This window comes from Saccostrea echinata, unplaced genomic scaffold (genome assembly GCF_033153115.1).
Source record: "Saccostrea echinata isolate AGI-Se365-2 ecotype Australia unplaced genomic scaffold, CSIRO_AGI_Sech_v1 ptg000044l, whole genome shotgun sequence".
Classification (NCBI taxonomy): Eukaryota; Metazoa; Mollusca; class Bivalvia; order Ostreida; family Ostreidae; genus Saccostrea; species Saccostrea echinata.
Genome location: NW_026889793.1, coordinates 2,911,809 through 2,929,948, shown reverse-complemented (window position 1 = coordinate 2,929,948; position 18,140 = coordinate 2,911,809). Strand labels below are relative to the sequence as shown.

The window sequence follows — 18,140 nt, the reverse complement described above, 5'->3', positions numbered from 1 at the left end:
ATTTATACTCGACTTACTTGACTTAGTCCTGCATGCTCCTTGGAGAGCATAGGGGCGCACAATTTATACCCAACAGATTTGATATTGTTTTGATATCAATAAAATTATAATATCTAATCATATGCCATATTCTAGACAGAAATTTCAACATTCCCATAGCTATTTGTTGCATAAAAACAATGATTGTGTGTTCTTCATTTTTATTTTATAAAGCATTCAATTTTCCTATAAATTTTATATGAATGTGTAGAATTTAAAAGTTCATTTTACTACATATATATAAATCTGAATAGTTTAATGCTTGTGTAACTATTTATCACAATGTTTTTTTTTCCTTTTGTTTCATTATTACATTATGTTTTTTCTTTCCTCATGTACTTCATCTCATATCTAATGTTTCTATACAATTGGTAAAATTCATTCATTTAGACTAAAAAATATTTCTGACATTAGTTGCCCTCGTCTTGATAGAAGAAATACATGAAATACATAATTCAATATAAATACATAAAATACACGATTCAATATAAATTCATATAGATTAAAGTTCATTTAACATCCAGACTGGATTCCTTTTAAATAAAGAACTGAGACAAACAGGAATACAAAGGGTTGTAGCTGAACACACACACATTTAGATACAATACACAAGAAGCATCAGCTGGATACCAAGTTCTTAAGATACTTATTTGAAAGTTTTCATGTTTTAATTCAAGAATAGCTATCAAGACATTTTCCACATATGTTGTACAAAAAAAATCATATTTTGGAAAATTTCATTTGACTAGATAACATGTAGATACAACATAGACAGTGTGTCATGTAGTAATATATCACAAACCTAGCACTCCATTCCACAATCTAGATTAGAAAATTAATGACAAAACAAACAAATCTTATTGATTACACAGATCATCTATTTTTAAATGGTCAAAATAAAAGCTTGAAAGTTATTTTCACTTGAGATGAATTCTTTGAATTTGAATTTAGTACTGTCTAAACAAAAAACTCATGTGCCACAACACTCACCTGAACTTATGTTCTATTTTATTCCTATTTATTCCCATACAAAACATCCTTTTTCCATTGCCTCAGGGACAACAACTCGAATAATCTGAGCTTGCATAACAATATGAGAAACAATAGCCAAGTTGTTCTAGATGAATTTTTAAAGATTCTGTCGTGTGTTTTCTTATAAAATTTTCTTAATCCCAATTGTAAGCTCAGTTTAGCTTAGACCTCAAGGACCATAATTTGAACAAATCTGAATCTACATTATATGAGGAATTAGGCTTTCACACATGTACATGTAATTCTTCACTTCTGGCTAAGTTGTTCTTGAGAAGATTTTTAAATGACGCCATCATATTTTCACTATTTGTTAAGCATTTACCCTTGGAAGATGAATTTCTCTGCACTTGTAGAAACTTGAATTTACTTCCCCTAGGATGCTTTATGCTATTTTGATTGAAACCTTACAACAGGTCAGTGTGTCAAGGTGTGAAAAGCAAAGGAGATGACAGCTTCAAAATTTTGATCAATGAAGCTCACTAAAGCCCTTGGCTCAGGTGAGCTTGTAAATATTTTGGTCAAAAAAGATCCTCAATGATGTTTTTTAGATTAATGTTTCATGTGTGTTGTAGCAACTTTAGGCTTTTACTGTAACTCATAATTCATCCATCTTCATATTCTCAATTTATGAAAAGAATTTTTGGCCTTAAACAAAACAACAACCACCTGCTTCAAGGTGGCTGCATGTGTCCCATTCTGGTGATAAACTCCAGCAGATACATCTGTAGTCTGACATCAATACTCTTGTTGGTGACGTAGAATCCTGGCACACCTGCCTTCTCTAACATGACCTGCTGATCCATTACCTTCTGATCCAGTTCCATGATTATCTTCATGTCCTTCTTTTTAACCTCTTCTTCACATCTCTTCTCCATTGTCTGTAAAAAGGGGAATTATAAGATGCTTAAATTAAAATCTATATTGACTAAGACTTGAAATAAACATCAGATATCTATTAATCATTTGCAGAAAATTGCTACTTCAATCAATGTTTACGTCTTTGTTCATTGAAAATGTCTAAAAATGTGACTAATTCAGTCCCTAATTGAACTGGAACTTTGTAAAATGAGTTATCAATGTGTTGAGGACTTTTATTTCCCTATCAACTACTTGTGAAAATGTTCAAAATTTTTTAAGAGAAGAAAAGAATTTCAAAAATAAACTGCATTTTAAAATAAATATACAAATGATCTAAGCCACAATGTTCAGATCTGCTCAAGCGAAACGTTCTGAATACATGTGAAATGGACAATTGATTTCAGTATCTAGGGTACAAGTTTTTCAAAATATTCTGAATTTTAAGGAGGAGAAGGACCTTGAGATGAAAAAATACTTGTCATTCAATTTTTTTTCAAATTTTGTATATTTCTAATTAAGTATGTCCCACATATCTTAAAGTAGTTAAATCATTAGGTTTCTTACCTTATTTTGGAGATATTGATTGACAAATACTATGCCCTACAGTATCTAAGTGGAGTTTTAATTCTCCATGTTTCCGGGCGCATTACTCTGTCCATAATGGGATTTTTTAAGCATACATAAAAAATATCAAAGTGGACATGTATCTTTTAAAATATTTCAGAGTATAACTAGGATTTAAAATTCGAAAAAGCAAGTTTTGTCTATCACACTGCATCTGGATAGGGAAAATAACGCACTTTTTAAGACAACTTAAACAATAAAAAGCGTAATTTACAAAAAATTCTATCATTCAATATTTTTTAATTTACGTTGAAATGCAAATCCTTCAAATTATTGATTAACTGTAAAAGTTTCGAATGATGAAGCTGACCTCATTATTTCACAGGACATCGTTGAAGAGGACATAAGCATGACAAAAACGTGTCATGTTACATTTCTCGAGTACGGGAAAACCCAACTATGACATCACACGTAAGCTAAATAAGCGAAATAAGATATACCTACGTAAGATTTCCGTCATCAGCCATGCAAAAATAATTTTTGTGTTCCCCGTTTCTCAAAATATTTCATCATATACTGATTATGACCTGTTTTTACATAATAATACCGCCCCTCTGTTCACCGAGTATGATCTTGTTGTACTAACAAATCATGTATGACGTCACCGACTTGTTTGACGCGCAGTTTAGGGAAACAGAGGAGTGGATCAATCTTTTTCATAATTTGTTAATGTTTACAAGAATGTTAAAACTTTTTTTTATTTTTTTGTATAAGATGGTAATTAAAGTTAAAAAATTGTCAAAAAATTATACAAGAACTGATGCTTTACACGTTTTGCGCTTATATAAACGGAGACTATGACATAGTTAAACAGAGTCATGTGACCAGGGTTCGACACTAACAGTGGACCGGCGGCCCGAGTCCACCAAAAAATTGGATGGTCCACCAAATGTTCTGGACTAGGTGGACCGTCGGTCCACTTAAAATTTAAACACTGTATTAAAAAAAAAACACGGTAAAATTCCTTTTTCCCCCTAAAAATCGACATCCGTAAATCAAACGATTAATTCATCCAAACTTGTTACAAGAAATGAATATGGTAATATTTGTTTTAATCAGGGGAACCTAGCGACTAATTATATATTTTACATATAATATTGATGACTACAATTACAATAACATTGAGACGCAAGAACATTCAACACGGACCTTGAAAAAGAAGCATGTAAAATTCGTGCCAAATTAGTCAGTCTGTCCTTTGTTTGTTTAATGCACAGAAAGGTGTGAAAATGTAGCTCATTTCACGCCTGAACACACACTGATGACCAGGTTTGGAGATAATTAGAATTGATTGACAGCTGCATTTATGCATTGTTTATTTTTTAGATCTTCAAACAGGCGTGATTTATATTTTATGAATACATTACATGTAACTGCAGTTCCTGTTTTTTTTTTCTGCTATACATATATAATATCACATAAAAGAATCATATGATCGCGGTTTATTTGAATGAATAATAATTAAAAATAATAATAAATAAATACATATAAATAATAAATAAATACATATACTTTTGTTCTGCATCGTAGTAAAAAAAATTTAGCCATAGATATATGAAAAATTCACTTGTTTATATTCACTTGTTTATATGAACAATTAGGATTTAACTTTTATCTACCGTTGGAAGCGAAATAAATGCAGGTTTTTACCATTGTTTGAAGAAATAGATTGTGTTCTTTTTTTAATTATTGAAAATATGTTTAACAATATTGCTGAAAACTCCTGACTAATTGATTTGATTCTGTTGACTGGTTAACTTATACTTTATTAGTCTTCCTGGACTGGGTACATAAGTTAGTTTCAAGCCTTGTGTAATGAATTCATTCATTAATTCAAACATTTATGAAGGTCCACCAGAATTTAAGAAGGTCCACCAATAATTTTTGACTAGTGGACTTGCGGTCCACCAAGGTAAAAAAGTTAGTGTCGAACCCTGGTGACCATGTGTCCTTCATCCCCTTAAAGGGAGCATTTGGACAGAATTTTAATTTCTACATATATAAAACCGCATCTCTCATATAAAAAGAAAAGCAGCATATTTTAACATTGCACTGCTGAAAACAGCACCTTAATTTGATATTAAGTAAATAAATAGTTTTCAGATGTGTACATTAACTAATCAATCCTCTCTGGGGCCATGGACTTCAGGGTGACAAGGTCATAAATTTTATAATTTTGATATATGGCAGTGTTTATTATCAACAAAAAGTTATTATTTTTTTCCTGCTAGATTTCAAGTAAAACAGTAAAAAATATTTGAATATTATGTGAATTTTGATATTCTTGCCTCCAGTAACCTAGTAAGCTAGCTGCAGAACTGTAGCTCTCCAGAAAAAAAAATATTAACAGACCGGAGAGCTACAGTGCCACTCATTGAAAAAAGTGTATATTTATTGTGCACAAAAATATGTGCTGTATATCGATTTATTTCTCCTGTTTTTCAAACTCCCATATCAAAATATTACTAACTGTTGTTCCTAACATATTCTTTTACTATTTCCACAACAAAACATTCCTTATAACTATTGTTAATACCCTCTTGGGCCTGAAATTGAGACTATCAAAAATTTCTTTTATTTATACTGCCATTTTGGGTGGCAAGATATTTTGGTCCAACGTGCTTTGTGCAGATGTCAACTACAACACTACAGTAGTTAAAGAAGTCTTATTTTTGGAAACAGAAATTATTCCAGAACAGGGGCACTGTTGTACACTATAAATATACATAATTTCCTATGGGTGGCACTAGCTCTGGTCGTTCATCCCATTTTAGCTACAGATCTGCAGCTATTAATCTAGACAAAATTGAATTCATTTTCTAAGACTGGGATATGTACAAAATGATGAGCGAAGACCTAGACTATCTCAAGCAGTGTATTATTATTTTTCTTGAATATGTGTCATTATTTTTCTTGAATAAAGTCTGTAAAATTTCTGAATTTATTTGTATTTAACATACCTCCTTTTCTCTCTCAATCTGAGTCTCTACTATTGGTAAATTGTGGGGCTTCATCTGACAACTCTGTAGTAATTCTTTGTGCCTCTTTTGCAGTTCATGTCTTTGTGCTGTACATGTAAATAAAAAAAGAAATAGAGATGACTTGTGTGGCAGTATCAAAATGGGTCAAACTTTAAATTCCTTTGATTATCAATAGTGACTAAAACCAACTGTACTCCTAAACAGGTGCCAGTGTTCCAAGTTGATGTCTGTTATGCAAAGGATTCTCAAGACAAGAGAAGAGTAGTTTGACTCTTGACCTTTGACTCTGTGACCTAATATCAACAGGGATTATCTTCTTACATGGTACCAGCACACCAGGCTTGGTGTCTGTCAAAACAGGTGTAACAGAGTTAAAAGTGGCTATGCGTTGTAAATAGTGAGGCCACGCTCCTTCTAGCACTAGCTTAGTGGGTTAACCCTTTAGCTCAGTCGGTAGAGCGTTGGATTTTAATTCTGAGGGTTGTAGGTTCAAGCCACAGTGTGGACACCCCTAGCTAATCGGTCATACAGGGTGTTCAGAATATTGAGTAAACAGTATCTTTCTTTATGAAGTAATCAGGAATTTTGATGCTCTCTGATTGGTTCAGTATTCAATTCTGTCCTTAGGTGTACCACAGAGTGAGTTCACCTCAAAATGAAGTTCGAAGCAGTTTATTCAGATTTCCTTCCTACCAAACCATACATGTATATCTGCTTACAATTTTATCGTCTAATTAAATTGCCCATCTAAAAATTTGTTTCATTGTAAACATTAAAAGACAGATGCCAGTATGGAAAAATCTAATATCCTTTATTAGCAAATTATCAATATTTAATTATTGATTTATAAATTAAATAGATTTCCATTTTTTTTAAACAGTTGTTGAATTGTTGAAATATAACTGATATGCAGTAACACAACATAATTTTAATTTGTTTGAGACAAGCTTTTAAGACTTAATTAGCATGAAAATGTAACATTCCTAATTATTTATTTCAAAGATTAACAACTTTTTGAATTCAGTTTACTCTTGATTATACAGACCTGGTGAGGTATTGCATAATCCTTTCGCTGGTCACACAATACCAAGCTCCGGGGCCATAATACTGAGGTGAGCTAACTTTTGATCTAAGTCTCACTTTTACAAAAGGTATATATAGTGGAAAAGTGAGACCGAGATCAAAAGTGAGCTCGTCTCAGTTTTATGGCCCTGAAGCCAAGTCCGTATAATCATATTAAGATGATGATACATGTAAGTACACCTCATCAAAAGTAAGTAATTGAATAATGCCTAGACAGTTTGACCTTTATCCTGCTACCTCAAAATTTCAAAATTATTAAGACTTCAAGCCTTAGAGTTACATGTTGCTGTAAATGGGTATCCAATTTTTGTGGTCATTGATGAGTTTGACTAAATGTGTCTTAATCTTGTTTATCATTAATGAGTTTGACTCTGTGTATGTGTCTAACCTTTGTGGTCATTGATGAGTTTGACTCACTATGTGTATGTGTCTAATCGTTGTGATCATTGATGAGTTTGACTTGCTTTGTATGTGTCTGCCCTTTGATATCAATGATGAGTTTGACTGGCTGTGTATGTGTCTAGCCTTTGTCATCATTGATGAATTTGACTCGCTGTGTAATAGTTCAACCGTCGTGATCATTGATGAGTTTGACTTCTTGTGTGTATGTCATTGTGTCTAACCTTTGTGATCATTGATGAGTTTGACTCGCTGTGTGAGTATCTAACCTTTGTGATCATTGATGAATTTGACTCGCTGTGTGAGTATCTAACCTTTGTGATCATTGATGAGTTTGACTCGCTGTGTGAGTATCTAACCTTTGTGATCATTGATGAGTTTGACTCGCTGTGTGCATGTGTCTAACCTTTGTGATCATTGATGAGTTTGACTCGCTGTGTGAGTATCTAACCTTTGTGATCATTGTTGAGTTTGACTCGCTGTGTGCATGTGTCTAACCTTTGTGATCATTGATGAGTTTGACTCGCTGTGTGTGAAGATGTCTCTCCTCTAACTGCTGAACTTCCTGTAGACTGCGGACGATTTCAAACACCGTACCATCCAGCAAGGAGCTGGCCAGACCAGACAGCAGATCATATGGGAGTCTTTGTTGATATTTACTGAAAGATAATTACATAGCATAATAGAAACACTACTACTTTGTTTTTTTCACTGGATTTTCATTAGAATTAAGATAGTCCAATATTAAATATGGTTGCCATAATTGCAGATTAAGATTAAATGCATTCAGTAATTGAGTTGCAAGACCTAAGAATCTTAAATTAGTCAGAATAGTTATTTATTAGATCATAATATCCATGGTACAAAATACAAAATGAAATACACAAAAAGTTGTGAGTGTAGTATTTGTACTACAAATACTACACTCACAATTTTTTGTGTATTTCACATCAGAGGTGCTTGAAGAGGGACACCCTTGGACCCTTACCCTGTCCTGTACCCAAAAGGACAAGGTATGGTAATGGCCTAATCTGGCCCCTTATTTGATGTAAAAATCAGAACTCAGTTAAAATTGTGATAGTTTGTAGTTAGGAACTTATTGATGTTTGTTTTAAAACCAGCACTAATTTTGATTTAACGCTTACATGAAGGCCACAAGAGGGTGCAGAAGTAGGCCAATTTTCCGAATTTTCTCAATTCTGATGGAATTTCGTCAAATTTAAGATACTTTTCACTTCGGGAAACATAGAGCACAAGCTTGCCTATCTGAGATTTTTATACATAAGATGCATCTGATACTAGTGTATGAAACATATAAATTTGGCAGATAGGCAAGCTTGTGCTCTATATTTTCTGAAACAAAATGTGTTGTAAAATCGATGAAAATTTGCATAAAAATGAGAAAATTGCAGAAAATGGCATATTTTCTGACCTTCCTGTGACCTCTGTGTATCTCATCTTCTTCTTCTTCTATTTACAACAAAACTTCAGAGCGCTGAAGATTACTTGCTGGTGCGCATGCGTGACCTAAGCAAATTAATATAAAGAAAAAACTGTGCTTTTATTTACATTTGTGATTAAAAGAAATGTTACTTTTTACATGATACTGTTGAGGACAGCTGGGGTTAGCTGTTCTCTAAAAATTTCTACTTTAGTGGCTTGGACAACAGACTGGGGAAGCAAATTCCATTGTATTATAGTTTGTGGAAAAAAGGACCATTTGTATGTTTCTTTTGATGCTTGTAAGTGTCTGTATGTTTGTGTGTGATTTTTTCTGGTTCTTGCATCTGTAGGTATGAGTATGTCTGTGGGTATAGCAACAAGTTGATGAACTACCTTGTAAAACATTATTAATCTGGTTTTGAGGCGTCGCTCAGCTAGTGTTGGCCACTGTAGTGTACTAATCATGTCTGTAACGCTACTGGTATTGTGGTAATTGTTATGTACATAGCGAGCCGCCCTTCTCTGAACCATTTCAAGTTTTTGTCTATACAGTGTCGTATGTGGATCCCAAACACTTCAACAATACTCGAGTTTAGGGCGCACTATTGCTTGATAGGCTCTGGATTTTACTTCTGTGTTTGAAATTTTCAGATTTCGTTTAAGGAATCCTAATGATTTATTTGCATTTGCAATAATATTGTCATAATGTGTGTTCCACTTTAGATTTGACTGTAATGTTACACCTAAATACTTGGCTGAACTTACTGACTCAAGTACATGATCATGTAGAATGTAATTTTGAGAATATGTCCGTTTCTTATGAGAGATGGTAAGTTTAGTACACTTGTCTGGGTGGAAAGCCATAAGCCAATCAGACTCCCACCGTGCAGCTGCATCTAGATCTAATTGTAGTTTGTGACAGTCCTCTGGTGTTTTTATTTCTTTGTAGATGATACTATTGTCAGCAAAGAGCCTTAGTTTACTATGATGGAGATATTCAGGGAAGTCATTTATATAACTTAGAACCAATACTTACAGTATTTTGTGGCAGGAGTGACACAGGTTTTTATTGATAGACTGTTGCATAATTCTAAAAGACACCCCAAGCCAGTGGTCAAAAAGGGGTCTAAGCCTATCTTGTCCTTTGTTTCTCAAAAAAAAAAAAAAATGGGTTTTCCCCTTCTAGAAATGGTAACTTCTGATCAATTTGTTGACAATGAGGAGTTGCATGTGTAGAACATGAAAATGCTCAGGACTGAAATTACAATGGTACACAAATCAGCAATGTGTTAATATATTAATAAAATCTTAAGATTTCCAGTCGGTAAGTAGCTTCCATCCTCATTTTTTTTTTTTAGGACTTCCCATCGAGGTGTTGAAATTCGTCTGTCAAAGTTTCCAACTTCTCTTTTAATATCACAGAGTACTCAGTGTGAATTGTTTTAGGTTATATTCTGGATTTTTCAATTTTAATGCTTTGTGTGTCATAGAAAAATATTTTATATAAAAATGTCAAAGTACCCTTGGGGTAGGGAACACTTGAGGGGGGGGGGGGTCCCTCCCCAAGCACCCGTGTGTTCACGTTTCCAAAAAAAAAGAAAAAAGAAAAAAAAAGCAATGCAAAGCATATAAAACTGGCATTGTAAATCCCTTAATTACAAACTATTGCTCTAGTTTATCACAGATCTATATATACCCCGGTAACTCTCGGGCCATGTTTTGAAGCTCGCTCTGGTAAAAGTAGAGACGTTTTTGCTGACTTTCCTTCTTTGCTATTTCCTCTTTCCTTCCGGATATTTCCTCCCCGGTCTGAGAGGGCTTCTGTGTGGAATCAGCTCGTCCTGTAGTGGTACTCTTAAACCGAGCACTCCCCGGTAAACTGTGCATTTCATCTATCTATCCTATCGTGGATCACGATTTTTTCTCAAACGAATACATCACCGGAAATCTTATTGACGAGTGTGACTAAAATGGGTAGTAAAACCCGGGCCGGGCCGGGAATTTTGAAACTGAAAACCGGGTTTTTGTTAATAACTGAAAAAATACTTAATTATTTGTCATGAAACTTACAGATATAATTAAATACAACACAATATGCCTTCGCTGAGAGTTTCAACTCCAAATATTTCTTTTTTCAATGATTATCGACGATTGTCATTTTCCCGGTGACTAAAATGGGTAGTAAACCCGGTTAACATATTTTGGTGTTTTGTACTTAATATTATTGAAATAATTGCAGTTTTTTGTATTGGATAGATCGAAATGACCTTAAACTGCCAAAAAAGTATTACCATTGTATAAATATTTGCCGATTGTTGAAAATAAATGCATTTTTGTATACCTGGGACCGACCTAAACCGGACACGTTTACCCGGGACGAACCTTAAATTTCCGAGATAATGATGATAGTTGTAAATATTCCTGAACCAAGCCAACTGCGTAGATTTTATTTAATTTACTGGTAATATCTTCATGATCTTAATTTAACATGTTCCAAGCCAGCTCTCCAGACATATGCATGTTATTTCAGGGAAATGATTACCTGAATACGAATCTAGCTGTAGCCTACAGTCTTTCTCTTGTCAAATCATTAAGATACATAACTCCATTAGTATTTATATATAAAAAAAAAAAAAAAAAAAAAAAAAAAAAAAAGAATTGTCGGGATTTTTGTGTATATTTCATTTATTTTTTCCATTTGTTGATTTATTTTATTAATTTTTATTTAAGGGGGGGGGGGGGTGTTAGGTTAATTTTTAAGTAAATTCTACATTATTCTCTGCACCCGGCTGATGGCAATTTTTCGGAATATTCCAGTTTGTCCCAGGCAAACGCGTCCGGTTTTGGACTGTGCCGGGTATAAAAAATCGGCGATTATTTTAATTATCGACATTAATTTTTGCAATTGTCGTAATATTTAAGTTCTTAAAGTTAATAAACAATGATGAAACACAAAGAAATTCCATTTTTGAGTGTAATTAGCTTTAAATCAGCAAAATAAATAAACCGGGCTTACTACCCATTTTAGTCACCAGGAAAATGACAATCGTTAATAATAATTGAAATACATAATATTTGGTGTTAAAACTCTCAGCGAAGACACATTTTGTTGTATTAAATTACATCTGTAAGTTTCGTGATGAAGAATTCATTATTTTTTCAGTAATTAGCGAAAACCCGGTTTTCAGTTTCAAAATTCCCGGCCACGGTAAATTTAGAAGAAATCAAGCCAGTTAAAAAATTTCCGAATACCTTCACGGAAGCGACGTTTCTGTGGCATTTAAAAAAAAAAAACTGTTTGCTCTCTAGAGCACTCTAAATTAACGCAGACCAGATGGAGCAGCCTCAGAGGAGTAGATTAAAGATGGAATTCAAAAAGTAAAACAACTTGTATATTTTTTGTTGAAAGATCCTGAGCCGAAGGTGGATCAGCTCTTGAAAGTTATATAAGATCATTTCAATTTCTTTATTAAATACAATTGCCTGATATTTCTTTTCTATAGGTGACTTGTTTCTTGGGGATTTCAACCTTAAGTTTATAAAATAATATGTTAGACGGTGCAGCCGTTAGTGAGGGCGGAGCCAGCAAGATAACATATCCATATGTTATTGTTTAATGATAAATCAGTGTTAAAATGTAATTGTAATAAGTGTCAGAAAATCATAACAAAGATCTCAGTCCTTTTTTTTTTAAAAAAAAAACAAAACATTCTTTTACCTCAAATACTTTTCATCCAAATAACGAAATTTAAGGGTATCTGGTAAACTTACAGTACACTATGTTGTTTCATTACGAGTTGCCTAGCCAGAGCACTCAAAATCAAATAGCATAACGGGAAAAGAGAGAGTACGTGCAGTGGACCAGTCATGGATTCAACCTACCCAGGCCCTAGAACTCTAAAACGTTTGTATCTGTCCAAAAATTAATAAACAGACTTTCCTGAGCATCATTTCTTTATTTTTCATGACTACATGCACATTTAAAGACACCAATATAGAAACATCAAGTCATTTAATACTCCTCAGTTACCTCCAGTGTATGGTCTTGACATTAAATACAAATAAGGACAATTGTCAGGGACCACATCAGATGACGAACTTGGGACCCAAACTCAGACAGATTATCTACCTCCTGGGTTATCAGGACACTTGGAAACTGATCATCTGACTGACACTAAGGCTGGGTATTCTGAGAAAAGTATCAGTATTGCAAAATTTCTGAGAAAAATTGTGCAATGCGTGTATGAGATATCTTTTTTTTTTTTTTTTTTTTTTTACATTAATTGGTTTCTCATTAAAAATTTTCTAAACTTTAACTTTAAAAGTAGATTTCACAATTTCAGTATTTTTTGAAAACAAATCTGATTCAAATAGTTTCTTAAGAAAAACGAATTTAACTCGATAAAAGATATCAAAATTTCAGTCAATTGTTTATGTGAATACTATATTTTTTAAAAACAAAACTTGTTAACAACAAGCACACTTCTGGGAAGAATCCCTTTTGTATCAAAAGTAATTGATGTTTTCTTACATCTCTATCCTATCCACCTCGCAATAAAAAGGATCATATATGGAAGCTTTAAAAAGGTATTTTTAGTACTGCTCAACAACATTGACCTCTTTACATGGATTACCATGGGTAATGTCAAATGAAGATTCTGTATTTGCTGGGTTTTTTTTAAGTCAAGAGAACATTTATTTACAGTATAAAAAACTTTATTATAAATATTTGCAGTACTGTATAGGTACATGTAATATATATTTGTGTATATTTATTTACTGGTACATGTAGACTGAACAGCTACCTCTCTGTCAATCATACATTGTTTAACTTAGTTTTTCTCATATGATTTTGGATTTAATACACTATCGTAATCCACCACGGGTTCCAACTGACTGAATAAATTTTCTGTTCCATGTTTTTAAATGTACTTTCTTAAATAAAAATTAAAAATCCTAAACCTTTTTAAAATTATATATTTGATCCGTTAAAGTGTATCACATGTATATATATAGATGGAAATGGTAAGTGTTTGTTCAAGTTCAAATGAAATATCTATATTAATTTTATAGGTAACAGAGTCAAATGTGGTAGTTTGAGCTTCAGACATGTTAAAAGATTTTTCTTTTGATGGTGAACTTCAGGAAACAGGAATTTGACACTTTAAAAAATAATAAAAATTTTGGGAAAAAAATAAACAAATTCACAATAACAAAAATGAGACACAGATCCCCACCTGCAAATGAATACATTAACAAGCAGGTAATCAAATCGGGTACAAGAATTAAATAAAGAGAGAGAAAGAGAGAGAGAGATAAAAAATTAAAATCCACCCCCCCCCCCCACTGTTCTGGAGTCCATACCAGAATTTAGTTAATCTTTTCAGGAAATATTCTACCAGTAAAACATTTTTTAAATTATTCAACAGGGAAATTATACTATTCACAAAAAAATCTTATATTTCTAGCTTGTTGTGTGTTGAGAATAATCCTCAAGACATTCGTAATTAGTAAATTTTATTATTAACAAATATTTCCTTTAAAGTCTGGTGAAAGGGGCCACAGAAAGATCCGCCCCTTCATGTGCATAATACGCAGTCTAGACAGTGACGTCACTGGAATTCGTTAAACCGAGTTTTTCCTTTTTTTTTATTTCTTCAAAAACATAGTATGGTTTATTAAAAGTTGTAAATCTGTAAAGTGTTTTTAAAAAGAGATTACGTATATAAAATATTAATTATGAAAGGTTGTTAAATAAGTCGGCAGTTTCCGCTGATTCAGTCAATGAATGATGTCATATGTCGGGTCTATGACGATCGATTGCAAGTTAGGCTAGGCGGCTAGGCCTAGATGAAAACGAAAGTAACAAGGATGTGTACTATAAAGATGTTTTTGATTATTGGAATTGAGGAAACTTCATTAACGCAGGATTGGAATTAAAATTACGATTCACCAGCATCTCGTTTAAGCGGGAATTTGTCGCGAGATTCAAGATGGATAAGACTATGGACGCCATATTGGCGACAAGGTTCTCAGTTCCATAGGTATTGCAATAAAAATATAGTTTACAATAGAATTCAATATATTTTACATACATACGTGTTACCTATAGGGAGAGCTTCGCTCTCACGGGCCCTTCGGGCCCGTGAGAGGGCTCCGCCCTCTATTAAGAAATTATATTTTTTTATATTTATAAAGTATATTAATTTTTATTTTAAAAAATTCAAATGTTGCCATTACTTGACAAATTTAATAGACTGAGATAAATATTATGCATTTATTAACAGCAAATTTTACACCCCAACAATACCCAAAGCATGTTATTTGCAAATAATTTTTTTTTTTTTTTTACATTTTCTGTGCAAAAATAGATAAAAAAAAATCATATCAAATGATTAAGAGCTAATATCAATCTTTCCATGCTGACATCATACTTCTAAAGAGATGGCTTAAAAAACCATTAAATAAAATGTTGGTGTAGGATAAATTCCTCTTTAAGGTTAATTTAAATATGGCCTTGAGACCATACCCTTGTGTGACCTTGAACAACTTTCATAATATACAGTTACAAACTTACAATATATACTAATTCTTATGTATAATACTATTAATAATGAAAGTATAGCCAGTAGTTATATGTATATCTAATCAGGATGTTGTACAGCTGTATATTCTGAATCAGATATCTAAACTGGTAAACTTTAAGTGAATGTCCCTTTCAGTAAAATCAATAAATAATTGTTTAAAAACTTGTCTCATTCTGAATGTTGTCTTCTGCAGACAATTTCTATGGAGCCAGTGGTGTCTGGATATACAAGTTTTACAGTAACTGTAATATGGAGAATTTTTTTTTAGCAACCACTACTGGTTCTTTTTTGTTTATATTTTCAAGATAATCTCCCTTGTTTAAGGGAAGCTGCAAAACAGAAGATTTCTAGGAAACTAAATTTGGACAAACACCTTGTGAGCTTGTCTTATTTTGTGTAATAGTTTGCACCGTGAAAGTCATCCAGGATAGCTCAGTTTGTAGAGCAGCAGCTGACTATTGCCGAGTCCAATTCCCAGTCCAGCCATACATTTTTTTTCCTTTTCTGTTACATTTGTAAACATGACATCTCATACATCATTTATACACAGTCAAACCTCGTTATCTCGAACTTGATGGGAGGGAGAAATTACTTTGAGATATCCAAGGATTTGAGATATCCAGGGTAAAATACTTATTATAAGGAATGGGCGGTTGGGACTTCCAAATCACTTCGACATAACCATGGTATTCGAGATATCAGTGTTCGAGATACCGAAGTTCGACTGTACCTACACAATTTTAGCAGAAGACCTCAAAAAGTCAGTGCCATGTCTCACAGGATAATATATTAAGCTTTTATTTAAGAAGAGATAACTGAACATGAGTATCAACTATGAATAATACTGTACTGTGACAAGACACATATGACATGCATTATTTCTTTTCGTTCAAAACATAAAATCAATCAACTACCAATTACACTGTTCTCATCCAAATAAAAACTAAAAAAATAAGACCTGCTCAGGGAATAAAAATTTATCCTATCACTATAACATCCATTGAATCTGACTCAGTGTTATGCACATCAGGATGATATTTCTTCACATGAGCCTTGAGGGATACATTGTGGTTGAAGGCTTTCGGACAATGCCTACATCTGTATGGTTTTTCACCCGTATGTAAGCGAAGATGTTTCTGAAGTTGATCCTTTTCATTGAAAGACTTATCACATGAAGGGCACTTGAATTCCTTTGTCTGGCTATGCATTCTTGCATGTCTCATTGTATTTCGGCGAGGGAAACGTTTACCGCATATTTCACATACATAGCTTCTGTCAACCCCAGTATGAACTTTCCGATGACTTTCCAGGGTTGATAAATGATTGAAGTGTCTTCCACACTCCTCACAAGTGAATTTTCTTTTACTTCCATGAGCTGCAAATTTATGGTTTCTCAGCTCTTGTTTTTGGGAAAATGTTTTGTGGCAAATATTACAAGTGAATTCTTTCTTCAATTGTTCTAAATGCTCCTTTTGCATATGCTTTTTTGTTTCCCACACATCTTCAAACATCTTTCCACAATATTTACACTTGGACGGAGTACCATGATATCTTTCAAAATGTAAATCCAACTTTACAACATAATTTCCACACAGATTGCATTTCTTTCTTTTGCCTTTCTGTCCATTCTGCAATAAATCCTTCTCCTTGAACTTAACCCTAATCTTTTCATTATCTTTCAACTGTTCTTCATCAAAGTCATTTGAGTTGTTATCTCCTACACATTCCAAATCCTCTGAATCATTGGTATCATTTCCATGTGTTGAATAAGATTCTCTAGATTGTTCACTGAAGTCTTCATTATCTGCTCTTTGAGTTTGATTTTCCTCATTTTCCTTTTCTTGAGAACTACCACCAGGTAAACTGTCCTCATTTTCACTCTCTTCTAAAGGTGTGGCTTTGCACAGAGATGAGGACACAGCAGCCACTGTATCATCATCTAAAACTAATTTAAAACTTGTGAATGGACGGTGCTTTTGACTTGGCATACTTGACTTGAATTTCTTTGGCTGCTGCATGCTGTCTGCATTTTTCTCACATGATGTTTTGGGTTGCTGTATTTCATTATTTGTCTTATCTTCACACAATTTCTTGTCAGATACTTTATTGTTGGAGTCACAATTGGATGGAACTGATGCTGCGGAATTCTGGGATAAAACTGGTACTGAATTCACCTGAACTTGGCAAGTCGGACTACAACTTGCACTATTTGATTGAGAAAAATCTGCTTGTTTGACCGATACAGAATTTGTTGAAATCAGTGCTGTGGAGGTCTGAGATAATACTGACAGCGAATTCATCTGAGCTTGGAAAGCAGGGCTACAGATTGTGCCCATTGACTGAGAATGGTTTGCCTGACTGACAGATCCAGAGTAAGTTGAAACTGGTGCTGCAGAAGTCTGAGATGATACTGAAAGTGAATTCTGATGAATGTGGAAAGCAGGTTTACAGGTTGTGCCCTCTGACTGATTGACCACTTCAGAACTGGTTGAATTTGGCACTGTTGATGTTTGTGATGAGACTGATAGTGGTTGGCAAGCAGGACCATTTGTCATGGCCTCTGTCTGCCCAGCGTTCGTCTGTATCAATGGCTCCTGTTTTGTCTGGATTAAGTTGTTATTAAAACCGTTTACAGTTTGTATCACTTGTTGTCCTTGTAATAATGGTGCCTGCATAAAAAATGTTCCTTGATTGCCTTGGACTTGGTTCAGAGAACCAGTATTGGTCAGTACAGGTTGTACTGCAATCTGAGGAATGAAGTTGTAAACAACTGGATAAGGAGTTCCAACAATCTGAACAGGATTCACATTGTTAAAGTAAACATTCTGCTGTTCGTTGATGGGTTTAGCATAATTAGCATTCATCAGAAACAGTGATGGGGCTTGGGAGGGCATTTGAAATCCTGTCGAAAAATTCATCATTCCAATATAAAGATGTGAACAACAGTCAGACCAGTCCAATGAGTTGTTATCTCTCTATATATGGAAGATGTCCTGCACTATTCAACCCCTGAAATAAAAAAAAAATAAATATATTTGATTATGAAAAATATAGTTTAACTTACTACAGTACTGTAAAATCCTTTTTTATGGTA

The 18,140-nt window shown here is 33.6% G+C and overlaps 2 protein-coding genes across 2 annotated transcripts; both read right to left on the bottom strand.

Annotated features, from left to right (window-relative positions):
* Positions 1 to 1,717: 1,717 nt before the first annotated feature.
* LOC133201482 (protein DGCR6-like) lies at positions 1,718 to 10,367 on the bottom strand. Its single transcript, XM_061337284.1, has 4 exons — positions 10,156 to 10,367; positions 7,515 to 7,675; positions 5,514 to 5,620; positions 1,718 to 1,949 (listed from the first exon to the last, which is right to left on the bottom strand). The coding sequence occupies exons 1-4, from the start codon at positions 10,344 to 10,346 to the stop codon at positions 1,743 to 1,745; spliced, it is 666 nt and encodes a 221-aa protein (XP_061193268.1). The 5' UTR covers positions 10,347 to 10,367; the 3' UTR covers positions 1,718 to 1,742.
* Positions 10,368 to 15,881: 5,514 nt separating this feature from the next.
* On the bottom strand, positions 15,882 to 18,031 carry LOC133201531 (zinc finger protein 852-like). Its single transcript, XM_061337334.1, has one exon. The coding sequence runs from the start codon at positions 17,965 to 17,967 to the stop codon at positions 16,024 to 16,026; it is 1,944 nt and encodes a 647-aa protein (XP_061193318.1). The 5' UTR covers positions 17,968 to 18,031; the 3' UTR covers positions 15,882 to 16,023.
* Positions 18,032 to 18,140: the final 109 nt, after the last annotated feature.